This window comes from Pogona vitticeps, chromosome 4 (genome assembly GCF_051106095.1).
Source record: "Pogona vitticeps strain Pit_001003342236 chromosome 4, PviZW2.1, whole genome shotgun sequence".
Lineage (NCBI taxonomy): Eukaryota > Metazoa > Chordata > Lepidosauria > Squamata > Agamidae > Pogona > Pogona vitticeps.
The window spans coordinates 131691690-131706016 of record NC_135786.1 but is presented as its reverse complement, the minus strand read 5'-3'; the positions used below and the strand labels follow the sequence as shown (position 1 = coordinate 131706016).

Sequence of the window (14327 nt, the reverse complement as noted above, 5' to 3'; positions counted from 1 at the left end):
AATGGGAGGTAGGTAAGTAGGTATTTCAAAAGACATTGAGTTCCATCCTTGCTGAATCAGGAGATCCACAGCTAAAGCATTCCTGTTGGATGGCAACATCTCTTTAAAATTATTAAATAAAAGAAAGTCCAGCAGCTTTGAAAGTAATCGATTTATGATTGAAGATGGTTATCACATCAGGAAGTCCCTCCCGCTGAAGGTAAAAAGAAAATACAAAAGTAGTGCTGCAGCTGAACATTAAAAAGACAAAAATCTTGACTACAGAAGAAATACATAACTTTAATGTTCATAGGCATCCTTCAGTCTCAAGAGACTATGGTAACATGCACTGAATCAAGGAGTGTCCTCTCCAGAGCATGAAGTCCGGATAAGGTACTATGGAGGATAGGCTGTTATCCAAGCAGCAGATCTCCCCTCTCCACATTGCTGAAATGGTCCAATGGAAAGGCAAGAGCCAATACAACTGGTTCCAGCAATGTTGCAGGAGTTGGCAGAACGACACATGCTGCCTTCGGGACTCCAGCTCCGGATTTTGCCTCGAGGTTAACTCCTGAAGCCTTTTCCATGAGTGGATATAGCCACAAGGCAGTGGAGGTTTGAAATCAGAGTTTTCCTTCTCCTAGATGGGCTGCCTTCCATGGCTGACAAGACCCACCTACCCGGCCTGCTCTTTAATAGTGTGAAAGTACAGTGGTGCCTCGCTTAACGAGTGCACCGTTTAACGAAAAATCCATATAGCGATCCCTTTTTGGGGATCGCTATACGGATCAGCCCCAATCGCCGCACTCGCTTTGCGATGATTGGGGCTCCGGCGGCCATTTTGGAGCCACCGAACAGCTGATCGGCGGCTCAAAATGGCCACCGGATGACCCGAAATGGCCCCTATCAGCGTTTTCGCGCCCTCCCCTTGCTTACGGAGGTCGCGAAAACGCTGCGGGGGGGCATTTCGGGTCATCCGCGGCCATTAAAAAGTGAAATAGGTAGATGATAGTCCGGATCTAACCAGAACTCTCTCTAGAAGCAAAATCAATGAAACTAAGGCTGCCCTATTTTGAGCACATCATGAAAAACAAGATTTGCTGGAACGCTAGGAAAAGCTGCAGGCAGCAGGAAAACAGGAAGAGCAAATATGAGATAGACTGACTCACTAAATGAATCAAGCTAGAGCTGAGTAGGACTGTTAATTAGAGATAGTCAGGAACCACAAAAACGGTGGTTTGCGGTGGTACATGGTGGTTTGTGATGGTTTGTGGTTCGTGGCTACCCATGAACCATGAACCATCTTAACTTTTTAAAAATAAACCATGAATCAGTTTGGTTTTTTCAAAAGTTGTGATTGGGGGAGGGGGAAAGGAAACCCCCATCCCCACAGCCTGCCCCCTGCCCACTTCCCCCATCACCTCCCTACTTAGTTCTGCTGCTGCTGCCTCCTCCTCCACCACCACCACCTCTCTCACCATCTTGAAAGACAGCAGAGCAGCTTTCCTTCTGGGAGCTGGGCCAGCTGTGTCTCTCCATGCTGACAGGCAGGTGCATCCTCAGAGACAGCTGCTTCAGCTCCTAGAAAGGAAGTCGGGTCGCTGTCTCTCAAGATGGCGACAGCAGTGGAAGATGAAGTGGAAGAGGAAAAAGGACCACGTAGGAAGGCAACAGGAGCAGTGAGAAGGAATCGGGAAGCAGGCTGTGGGGGTGGGAAATAAATCAAAAATAAATCCAATAAAATAAATAAAATTAAAAGTTAATGAAATCACAAAAAAGTTCATGATTCATGTCAATTTGGTTTCATTGGTTTTGATGAACCAACAAACCAGCAATTTCCCACAACTCCTTGGCTTGTTTTTCAGTTTGTGCCCATCACTACTGTTAGTGATAAGACAAACTAGAAGTTGCTCATTGATAGAGTCACCATAAATTGGAGGCTACTAGCAACATCATTTCATGTCTCAGTTATCTCTCCTCCTGGCTAAACTTACAGTACCTAGTTCCCTCAACTGTTCCTTGTAGGGCAGACCTGGGCAAAGTGTGGCCCGCGAGCCCGCGGACAGTTTTGAACATCAAAACCATTTATAGCTGTTTGTCTAAAGTTGATCAGTTGTTTACCCTTAGCACACTGCAAAAAAACCTCTTTAGTATTTGTGAAGATTAACAAGTTTAAAATACAAACAATCATAACATCACTGTTTCATTTTATTTTAAAGTAAAGTTGGTTTGGCCCCCAAACACTGTTCAGATTTTTCATGTGGCCACCCTATAGAAATTAATTGCCCATCCCTGTTGTACGGCTTAGTTTCCAGAACCTTTACTGTCCTGGTTGCCCAACTTTGGGTACATTCAAACAATATGATATCTTTCTTAAACCGTGGTGATTAGAACTGCATGCATTATTCCAGGAGAGGTATAACCAAATTAGAATACAGTCATATAATTATTTCCCTTTATCTCAAGACACTATACTTCTACAATGCAACCAAGTACTACATTTGCTTTCCTGGCTGTCATGTCATACTGCTGACTCCTATTTCACTTGTAGGTCCCTATATCCTTCTCGCACATACTCCTGCCAAATCGCTATTACCCACTCACTCTCCTGACTTTACATTTTTCCCTACTGAAACTCAACTTTGTCCATTTTGGCTCAGTTCTTTCTCTTTCAGTAATATTACAGACCCTAATTCAGTCTCCTAAAGTACAAGCTACCCTTCCCACTTTGGTATCATCTGCAAATTTGCTGAGTATCCCCTCCACACACTCATCCAAGTAGTTGAACAACATTCAGCCTGAGACAGAACCCTATGGTATCCTGCTTGTAGTAGCTTCTTTACAGGATGATGAGGAATCATTGGTGTGCATTCTTTGGGTATGGCCCCTTCAGACACTAAAAATCCATCTAACAGTAGCATTATCTAGTCCATTTTTTAAACCAGCTTTCCTGAAAGAATATCATGTGGGACCTTATTAAAAATCTTGTTGAAATCAAGACTTTTATATCCACAGCATTCCCCTCATCTACCTAGCTTGTGACAATATCAACGAGAGAGAGAGAGAAGTAATTTGGCATGATTTGTTTTGGCAGTATTTCCATAAGTTTATTGAAATCAGATTTATTAAAGTCCAGAGTCTGAGTTATACTATTAAGCCTCCCTTTTCTCAGCAGAACAAATTCCAAGAAGGAATTCCCATTTCCACATCTTCCATCTCATTGACTGGTTGTGAAGGAAAGCAAGAGGCAAGTGAGCCATCCTCACTGACAGAACCAACATAAGAGGAAAAGGAAATCAGTAAAGGTGGAATAAAGGAGATTAATGAAACCTTAAGAGAGGAGATGAGAAAAATAGAGGTTTGTCTAGCAGAAAAGAGAGAAGGAGGAAAAGGGGAGGAACTGAAACTATTAGTCTGGGAGGAAAGTATAAATGAACAGGGGGAAAGGTATTTTTCCCCACCAAAACAGAGGAACTGCTTCAGATTTCAAAAAACCCTGATCACACTAGTTCTCCCCTGTTAGTCAGGACCAGAGGTAGGACAGCTGACCCTTTTCTCATTTCTTCCACCTTCTGGACAACTCCATATAAAAAAGAATAAAATGATAGAGAATTTCTAATTTTACTGTTGCCTGTTTGGGGAATAGTTCCATTTCAGAAACACACATGAAATAAAAATGTAGCAAAATGGCTAATGGACCATGCTGTCCATCTGCAAGTCCCCTGCTCAGACCTTGATTCTACTATGAATTCATCCTAGGTGCCTTCAAGCAAGTCATTATCACTCTCAGCCTTTGATATGTAATGCAGGAGTCTTAATTGTTGTTATGTGCAATGAAGTTGAAACTGACTTATAGTGACCCTAGCAGGCATTTCAAGATAAGTGAGATATTTAAAGGGTGGTTTTAGCACTTCCATACCCCCAGTGAGCTTCCATGGGTGAGTGGAGACTTGAACCCAGGAGCTCTTAGTTCTCGATACAGTATACCACACTAGGTTTCTAGAAGTCTTCATACAGGCTAGTAATGTAAGAGAAATATTCACAAGTATATCAAATAATGAGAAATATTTTGAAATGGTAATAGGGATGGCACTCTGTTTCCTGTATTTTGTATTCTCTCAGTGATTGCGGAAAGAGAGCCTCCAAAACTAAAGAGGAGTACATGAAGATCTTGGGTTTCATTCATGTTCCCCCTTTCCCGTAACCTTTCTTTCACTCTTTGTCTAATTGCCTGAGAAATTTTTCATCCAATAGCATTTTGCAATGGTCGTTTGAGCCAATCTGAATAGCCAAGAAGTGTAGAGTGGAAATTTTGGGTCTGTAAAGGACCTGGAAACCAGTGAGGAGTGCTCTTCATTTCAGTTGCTCCTCATCAGTAAGATTACTGTATTCTGATTACTATAACCCCTGATATCATCCATTTTAGATTTTTGCTTGCCTACTTGCTGTGCCTCCATCTTGGATCCTTTCTTTTTGGGCCCTCCCCCCCCTCAATTTTGGAGGGGTATTTTCCCCATTTCTTTGTATTATTTTTGCTGCTGCCACCATGCCTCTTTGAGTTATTTTTGGTATTTCCTTCCTTGAATTTTCTGGGGAATTGGGAGAGAGTGCCCTTCTTTTTCTTGGATTATTTTTGTTGCTGCCTGCCTGCTGTTGCCTGCTGGACACAAAAATAAGAAGATAAGGCATCAAATAGTCAAAGGAGAGAAATGTCTCTATATACTAGTACAGTGGGGTCTTGATTTGAGAACTTAATCCGTATTGGAAGGCGGTTCTCAAGTCAAAAAGTCTGTAGGTCAAGTCTCCATTGACCTATAGTGCATTGAAAACCGATTAATCCTGTAACAGGCCGTTTTTGTTCCATTTTGGTTTTTTTCTGGTCTGTAAGTCAAATCTCAGTCTGCAAGTCAAACCTAAATTTTGCGGCCAGAGAAGTCTGAAACTCAAAAAGTCTGTAAGTCAAGCCGTCCACTGTACAGTAGTTTGGGTTTAGAGGAGGGTTTTATTTTATTTTATTTTTGTCTTTATTTGCTCATTGCTTTTCTTGGGGGAAATGAAGCTGTATATGTGTTTTTCTCCCTCTGTGTGTGTGTGCATGCTTTTCCTGATTGATTTTTTTAATTATTTGGTTAATTTACTGTGTATTTATTTTGTTAAAGATGTATATTTTGATGGATGGGAGGGATGTTTTAATTTGCTTCTGTAAAGTTGTGTGAGACATAGTTGGTGGACTTTGTGACTTTGCCAGTGTGCCATTGGGCTGTGGGCATTTCCTTCTTGTTCTTGGTGTTATTTTTTAGTTGCTTTTGTGAATGGGTATCTCTGTGTGTCAGGCAGCCACTGTCTGACCTGCTGTTCCCTTGCCTTTTTTCTATTGTGCTCAGGCCCAGAGGATCTCTGCTGGGCTGGGCACATGGCACTAAACCCATACTGTTGATAAATGTAAACTACTCATAGATTTGATGGTGATTTAAATTTCTCATGCACTGTTGCCTACTTTTGAAGTAGATTAATTCTCTATTGACTTACTTCTGCTTTTTTGAAATAGGTTTAAAAGGTTCCATAGGGCTTCTGGGGTGTCAGAAAACACCAATGGGAGAACATGCAATGGCCCAAAAGAGACTTTTCCCTTTCATGTAAAATGAAAGGACCAATAAGTAAATAAAAGAAAATGAAAGAGGCACCTCTAAAAGAAACTGAAATAAAAGAATTATGAAACAATTTAACACATGCTTCTCTAGTGGTATAGAAGGGTAGAGTGTTATTATCAAACTACACTTTAAATCAGGTACTCTAGAGTCTCAAAGGTTAGGAGATTTGCTAAGATCAAATATTCAGATATAATCTTCTTGCATACACCAAGAAAGGGCTGTTGACAACCAGAATACAGTGGTGCCTCGCTTAACGATTACCTCATTAAACAACGAATCCGCTTTACAATGGTTTTTTGCAATCGCTATTGCGATCACAAAACGATGTTCCTATGGGGAAAATTCGCTTCATGACGATCGGTTCCCTGCTTCGAGAACCGATTCTTTGCATTACGACGATCTAAAAACAGCTGATTGTCGGGTTTCAAAATGGCCACCTGCTGTGCAAAATGGCTCCCCGCTGTGTTAAGGATGGATTCCTCGCTATACAGGCACCAGAAAATGGCCTCCCTATGAAGGATCTTCGCTGCACGATGAGGTATTTCACCCATTGGAACACACTGAACGGTTTTCAATGCATTTCAATGGGTTTTTTAATTTTGCTTGACGACGATTACGCTTTACAGCAATTTTAACGGAATGCATTATAGTCGTCAAGTGAGGCACCACTCTAGTGGAAGCAATAACAGCACAATGCACAATCCAGATGCTTATAATTATGCGTTATACAATCTGGCTGGCAGTTACATCTTCACAGATTAATTTTTCAACTTTCTGCTATTTTTAGTTTTTCCAACTAAAATATAAAAGGCCAAATAATAAAAACATTATCACCAACCCAAAGCAAATGTTAGTAAATACATTTCTTTTTGGATGTTTGCAATAAAAACATACTGAACTAGTATACCATCATTCTGCCCATTCTTCTCTCTTGTCCTGCAAATTAAGACAGACTGGATTTCTTATTTAGCAGTGCAATCCTTTATGTATCTACAAGTACTCCCCCAGAGTTGAACTGGGCTCATTTTCAGATAAGTGTATGTAATATTTTGGCCTGTGGTTTATTTTTCTGCATTATTGTTGGTCCTGGCTGCTTATTTCTTGGGGAAGAAGGAGGGAAAATTTAAAAAACACAAGATGTAACAATTATCCAACCATATTCTTGAAATGAGATCCACAAATGTCTACACTCATACAAGAAGTTTACATGACAGGATCAATACCATCTTAGGGATGTTCTGCAAAAGAGGATACCTGTGTAAGTATACCTTTGTGGGGGCACTACAGAAGCCCATTAGGAACATGTAAAATGATAATAAATAGATAGGAATAGAACAAAAAACACAGAACAACAAACTGTAGAGAAAGAATCTGGGGCAATGTGTACTTACACTTTTCTTCTATTAGAACTAATTTAGATTCTGAAGCAGATGAGACTTGGGATACATTTGTTCCTCCTGGGGAAATTAAGGTAGGAAATTGATGGAAAAAAATTACTCTTATGGTATAGTAGAATATAATGGTGATGTTACGTACATAAGCTGAGAGAAGTATGCTTGCAGGGCAAAGGATCTCTGAAAACATTCCAAATGTATCTAGAAAACTTGGCCCCTAATTAAACCATTTAGAAAATTAGGTAAGGATATCAAGGAGTGGCTGAAATGAAGAAACATTATTATTCTTGTGGTTTAAGAGCTGAATCACTTCTGCAAGAGGACATGCAGTATAGTCCTGAAGGCTTTAGCAAAAGGAGGCAACAGAATGATTGCAGACATTCCTATGGAAAAGGGAAGAAGTAGCTCCAGATGGGTTGAGGAAATTTACAGAGGTAATTTTGGATGACTTTGTTTCCAAACTGTGAAATAAGGGGAGCCTGGCAGTCACATCTGTGAGGTCAAAGTAGCACTTGAGCATTGAAATCTGGTTGCCTTCTCTCCTACTACATGAGGAGAGAACATTAAATGCATGTGTGTGTGTGTGTGTGTTCTAAATCTTATTTTTACAACATGAATCTAATTTTCCAAAACAGGTAGAGTTTATATTTTGTATAATTAAGTTGATCCTTGGAAATGCCAATGTAAGAGCTGCCAACAGCCACAAAAAACAGAATAGAACAAAAATAGAAGACACAATTAGCAATAATTGGCTGAAGCCTTACTGCTTGCTATAGTTAGTTGCACTAGAGCAGGTCCATTGTGTCAATGAGGATTTGTTGAGTCAACTCCTCCATAAATTCCAGTTATTCAAATGGATCTACTCTCATTTCACCTTATTATGCTAAAGTAAGTTACAACTTGAATAGGGCTATTTGAATCAATGGAACTTATAGAGGATTTTACTCACTAAACCCCCACAGAATCAGTGGGCTTACTCTAGCATAAGTTACTACACTAAGCAACAGGACTTCAGCCAATTATATAAGTATTACACGAGCTTCCTCCTCTTCCCAATGTTGTAAAGATAAAGGACAATCTTGAACCAACTGACTTTCAAAATGAAACGGCCATTGTTGGGTGCCAACATGAGGCAAGTTATACGCAGTCAATGATTCTAGCGGGCCATCTTGAATTTCCACTTTCCCAATAGATTTTAAATGGCTGATAAAATGGGCAGCTCAAGATCATATTTCACATTTCTGCACTTGTCTGTCTGTGATGCTAATGTTATAAACACAAGACTATTTGTGGGAGTTAACAGCAGAAGAATGAGAAGCTAAAACCCAAGGAAGCATGCATTTCTTTTTTCCAGCAGCATCCCACTATCCCTTTTAGTGTTCACATGCTAAACAGTCCAATAAAGACACAAGCAGGGGATTTGTGTGTTGTTTGTTCTAGCACCTTACTCCTTTTTTTTCATAGAAGGTCGACATTGCTTCCACTCCAGTAAACCAGTCTGCCTTTTCTTGCTTTTTAAAATGAAACGGTCATAACGTGCATAATGGTACTGGACACAGAATGTGTCTCATGCGAAGTACATTGTGGAGCAGCCTCATAAATTGTGTTCTCACCTTCCACTCCCCACAAACATCCTATTGTCTCTTTGTTTCATTTTTCCCCTTCCCTTCACAGCAGAGCATCTCTGACTACATTTCACTCTCTGGCCAGAGAGTGAAATGTAGATCCCACCGAGATCTACCCGAGTCACTCGTTTTAGCCAGGAAAGACGGCTGAGGGGCCTAACGCCGAGAGAAGCCCGGAAAGAAAGTACAAGAAACCAGACCTTCTCGGCAGTGGCCCCTCTATGGAACATCTTGCCACCGGAGAGTGGCACCCTCGCTGGGTGTTTTTAAGTGTCATTTAAAGACCTGGCTCTTCAGGCAGGTATTCCCTCCAGTCAACATCTGATTTTCTTTTTTCTTCAGTTATTTTTCCATCTTGATCTTCTAATTTGTTGATATAATTATGTCATTGATTATATATATATATATATATTGGTGGTTTTTATTTGATTGTATTTTATAATGTTTTATTCTTCTTTGTACGCCACCCTGAGTAGACTCTGTCTAGAGGGGCGGGAAATAAATAAATAAATAAATAAATAAATAAATAAATAAATAAATAAATAAATAAATAAATAATCCTTACTAGGGAGTACATTTTACTGAAATTTAAGTAAAAGTGTGTGCATGTGTGCACACACTCACACGCGTGCATGTGTGCATGCACACACTCACACGTGTGCACGTGAGTATGTGTAAGACAAGGCTGTGCAGCTGCTCCCCTCACAAAAAAAAATTCACCGGCATATCTGAATTTTAAAGATGCAGGTAATGCATCTCATATCACTGAAATCAACTATATCACTGAAATCAACTGGACCTGATTGTTCCACCTAAGCAATTGGTTTGCCAAAGTAAAAAAGATGTACATTAAGTCTAAACACTGCCCTCTCATAGTAATAGCCATTAAGAGAGCTTACCTCCATTAATTTCATTCTTTTAAAAACCATTTAAACAAGTAGCTCTACCATTTTCTCAGTGCTACAACAGCAGAGCGTTCTAGATCTGAGTTTCTTTACATCAGCTGTGTTTAGGTATCTGCAATAATTTTCCCCACTGTTTCATTGCCATTAATCTGCTGCACATTTTTGTACTGCTGTATTCAGAATTCTGAAAACACACATTCCAACTGAATGAAGGGGCTGATAAGGGGGTGAAACCCACTTTCTGTCTTTGGCCTCTTGATGGGCAAAGTTTATGGATTGTAACAATATACTCGTGCAGCCTTCTTCTAGGTGTCAGTAATTGTTTTTACCTCTAATAATGTCCTGGAATTATGCTACATTGGTACGTAGCAGAATGCCAAGGCATTATTGGAAGATAAATGGTAACTGCCAGTCTGAGGAGCCAAGAAGAGCATCAGTAAGTTCAATGTTTCTCTACCTTTAAAACTGCCCCTCTCCGTAGCAGAACTATCTAGCCCCCCACTCCCTAGCATCTCTGAATGCTGCCACATAATGGGGGAGGTCATTTTGCTGAACCTGGCTGTTGTTCCATTGCTTCACTGTGACTACCTTTTCAAGATGACTAACCAGCTGGATAAGGAGGAGATTTAAAAAAGAGGAAATGAATAATGCCTCTGTACCTCAGTGCAGATGAGACATTAGCTATAATTGAGAACCTGTCACTGAAGGACTTGCTTGGGCAACCATTGGAGGACGATTCTCAAGATATTTTTGGCCATCCAAAGAGTGATGTCCTTGTGCTTATGCTGAACAATGTGCTTGAGGATGGGTAGTTTTTGCTTAGCTTCTGGTTCACAAACAGAAAAGCATCGCAACAGTTCAATTCCACAATCCATGTAGTGCATTGTGTAATGATGCACTGCAGAAAGAACAACTCCTGGCGTTGTGATCAGCTCCTACTCTCATTAGTTTTAGGAGGCAAATGAAAATGCATATTTTCAACCTGGCCTTCTAAATTCTTTTCATTAGGGTGGGTGTACTAGTTATATGGTTCTTAATCATGCTTGCTGGGTGCCATGAGTATGTGTAAGACAAATGTGGAACAAAATTGTAATAATAATAAATAAAAATAAATATATATGATCCTAAAACTAATGGCAATCAAATATTTCCTACATTTTGCCAAGCCTTTTCCAGTAACACATTCCTCCACAACTTTTGTGATGGAAGATGACACTAGCACGTACTCTTTAATGTTACCTGTGAATGCCTGCACTCAGTCTGGCAAAAATGGCAGGCCAGTTGCCAAAAGGCATGGCACGTGCACCCAAATACTGATAAATGGACATCCCACCATATTCATATGTTGAGGGGCAAGGATTTCTGGCAGTGACAGCTGGTGTCTTGTGGGTCTGGTGGAACAGTACAATCAGCCAGAGGTGGAGCCAAAAGGACGAAAGGTTGTCAGAGGCAAAGCCAACTGTATTTTCTCAATCCTTGTTTTCCCCTCCAATGCCTTAATGGACACATAAAGAATGTGTGATGCATTGTAATTATCAGGTAAAAATTATGGCATTTTGACAAACTGCATATTTGATCTGAAATCAATTAAAAGATTTGAGGACTGGTGTCATCTGTACTAAACAAGAAGGAAAGAGAAGGCTTCCCAGTGGAAAGCAAAGGTGGCCATTGTTTTCAATAACTAACAATCCAAGATTTTTATAAGGGCAACATCTTTACTAAACCAACTTGAATGTCATCAAATAGTTTTTCAGTTCTTCAGAACACTTACTTAGGTTAATTGGTTAACCAAGCGATCTGCCAACATCCTCTCCACCCCCCTAAGCAATGCTTTGGCAGCATAACTCTGGAGAGAGATGACAGGACTGATGTACGAAGGTCATTAAAAAAGATTGCTGGGGTTTAGAAATGGATAGTCAGATCATTGCAAGGGTGCATGGAGAGAAGAGAGCAATGTGAGTTAGCAGGAGAGAAAAAGGAAAGAGGAAGGAATGACAGACAAGAATTCCTATCTGATCAACAGCTGTGTTAATGATGCTGTCAATGGATACACAGACTGGAATGAGAAAGGTATCTTTTAGGAGATGGGTGAGCAGCTCAGCTTTCGTAATAATCATTTTCAAATAGTGATAAGTGGTTCAAGTAGAAATGTCAGGTAGCTAAGGAGGTGTAGGCCTCGCTAGACGAGATAATGATTCCACATTAGAAGCAGCAAAACCTTGAACTGTCTGTTTCTGTACCATCACGTTGGGCAACCTGAATGTTCACGACACCCATGCCATCAAGCAAGATGCTGTACAGGATACCCTCTTGTGCTCACTACCATTTCTTCTAGGCATTTTGATTAATTTGTGACTCCAAGCAATAGATACCTAGATAACTTGTTGAAAAACAACACTAACAATTTCTTTGTGTTTTGGTGACAAGTGGTTAACTGGTGGAAAAAGGAGTCAGGTCCTGGGATTCCCCCTTGCTTGGTGTCTCTTTGTGAATGGTAATGAGCACAAGAGGGTATTTTGTAGACCATCCTGATTGCTGACATGGGTGCCAGGCTGCCTTTTCCTAAGTAGAGTTTGGCATCCTTTTTTCTGCTGGCAATGCAAGCACAATATTCTTCAGCAATATCAGGCCATTTCCTGACATTTTGAATTGTGGATACAGAAACACAATACAGTGGTGCCTCGCATAACAATGTTAATTGGTTCCGAAAAAAAAACGTTATGTGAAAACATTGTTATGTGAAGCACCATTTCCCATAGGAATGCATTTAAAACTGGTTAATCCGTTCCAATTGGAACGGAATATCCAGTTTTCTCCCTCCCCCCGCGGCTTGGACCTGACCCACGGCGGCTACCTCAGCCATGGCTGGACTCCCTAGAGGGGAGGGTGGTGGGATTGGAATGCCTTTCAGGCATCCCGGGCTTGGATCCCACCCGCCGCCGGTTACCCAATCCCACCACCCTCCCAGCCTCCCCCCAAGGCTTGGATCCAAGCTGTAGGGGGAGGCTGGGGGCGGACACCCCCCCACCCTGCAGCCGCCGCTTGAAGCCTTCCCGTGTCGCTTCCCCCAGCCATTCTCGGACTTCCAGGCATCCGAGAACGGCCGGGGTAGGTGGCGCGGGGAGGCTACCGGCATCGGAGACAGGGTGGGGGGTGGATCGGGAAGGCTTGAAGCCAACCCGGGCCGCTTACCCAGGCCGTTCTTGGACTTCCAGAAGTCCGAGAACGGCCTGGGTAAGTGGCGCGAGTAGGCTTCAAGCCTTCCTGATCCCCCCCACCCTGTCCCCGATGCTTGAAGCCTCCCCGTGCTGCTTTCCCCAGCCGTTCTTGGACTTCCAGGCGTCCAAGAACGGCCGGGGTAGGCGGCGCAGGGAGGCTGCCGGCAGTGGGGACAGGGTGGGGGGGTGTCTGGAAGGCTTCCAGGCAAAGGCCTGGAAGCCTTCGACACCCCCGTACCCTTCCCCCGCCGCCGCTGAGAGCCTTCCGAGCTCTCAAAGGGCTTTCTCCAATATCGGAGGGGGCCCTTTGAGAGCTCGGAAGGGAAATGTCGGCAGGGGACGGTGGCTTCGGGGTCCTTCCGAGGCCGCAGTCCACTGCCGACATTTTCCCCCAGCTGAGCGGCGGGGCTTCAAAGCTCCTGCCGCTCAGCTGGGGGAAAATGGTGCCTATGGGGAAAAATCGCAAAGATCGTAGTGCAATTGCAAAAGCGATGGCAAAAAAGCCATCACTATGCGATTTTTTCATTAAACGGGGCGCTCGTTATGCAAGGCACCACTGTATCCCACATTCATAAACTAGAGGTTTTGTTTTTAATAATTGAATTCCATGCCTTTTTAAAATGGATGTTTAAGTATACATAAACTACACATGCTTTCCAACAGCAACTTCCCTCATGTAGAATTACCCAGCATCAGAGTATCATAAAAGATGGTCACATGATCTGTACTATGGTTTCTGGGGGACGGCAGAAGCAAGAACATCTGGGATGTGACTGTAGTACATCAGTGCCAAAATACTGTGAAGGGCTGTTTTCAACTTTATGAAATAGTGAAGCAAAAATGTGAGTGAGTGCAACACATAGAACAGAGAAAAATACACAGCCTTTAATCTCTCAGGATAGCTAATGTTGCCATCCTGATCCACAGAAAGGAGACTAGAAAACAATGTTCCAGTTTCCAAACCCTTGCTCTACAAACATGTTGCCTGCATGTTTTCCAAAAGATGTCCTTTCATTTTTTTCAAATTAAAAAAAGGAGGGTGGCTAGCAAAGATTGTGAATTGAAACCAAAGTGAAGATAATCCATACTATGTAAAAGATGGACAGTGGAGAAAGACATCCCGGTGTGTGTGTGTGTGGGGGGTCACTTTATTTGAAATGTGGTGTTGGAGGTAAGCCATGCAGTCATGAAATTCACTGAATGACCTTGAACCAAGCACAGCTGCTTAGCCTGCACATCTCACATGGTCTTTGTGACAATGAAGTAGGGGGTAGAGCCCCTAATGAACTTCTTCCTTAAACCCAAGGGATGGAAAATTGAAATATACCAAATCAAACACTTTTTAAAAGTTGCCTGGAGGTGGGTGGGACAAAACATCCTCTAAATTGATGGTCATGGTTTGTTTTTCTGTTGGTAGTATTTTATTATTGTAAATACATACTCGTGAATGGTAGACACCACCCAATATCACTCTAGGTGCACCATGCATTAATTTGTCACAAAATATAATTGCCTTCCCTTAGAAGAGTATTTTAGGGTGTGTCCATGTCTATGC

General features: G+C 41.8%; 1 protein-coding gene across 5 annotated transcripts in view; it reads right to left on the bottom strand.

Moving 5' to 3' along the window:
* Positions 1-14327, bottom strand: part of NRG2 (neuregulin 2) — a 209013-nt gene that overhangs the window by 60741 nt on the left and 133945 nt on the right. For 2 of the 5 annotated variants that reach the window (XM_020799420.3, XM_072998398.2), the window contains exon 4: positions 7022-7087. The exons of the other annotated variants lie outside the window; for them this stretch is intronic. In XM_020799420.3, the coding sequence (XP_020655079.2) occupies positions 7022-7087 (66 nt within the window). The remainder of the gene's footprint in view (positions 1-7021; positions 7088-14327) is intronic. 5 annotated transcript variants of the gene reach the window in all.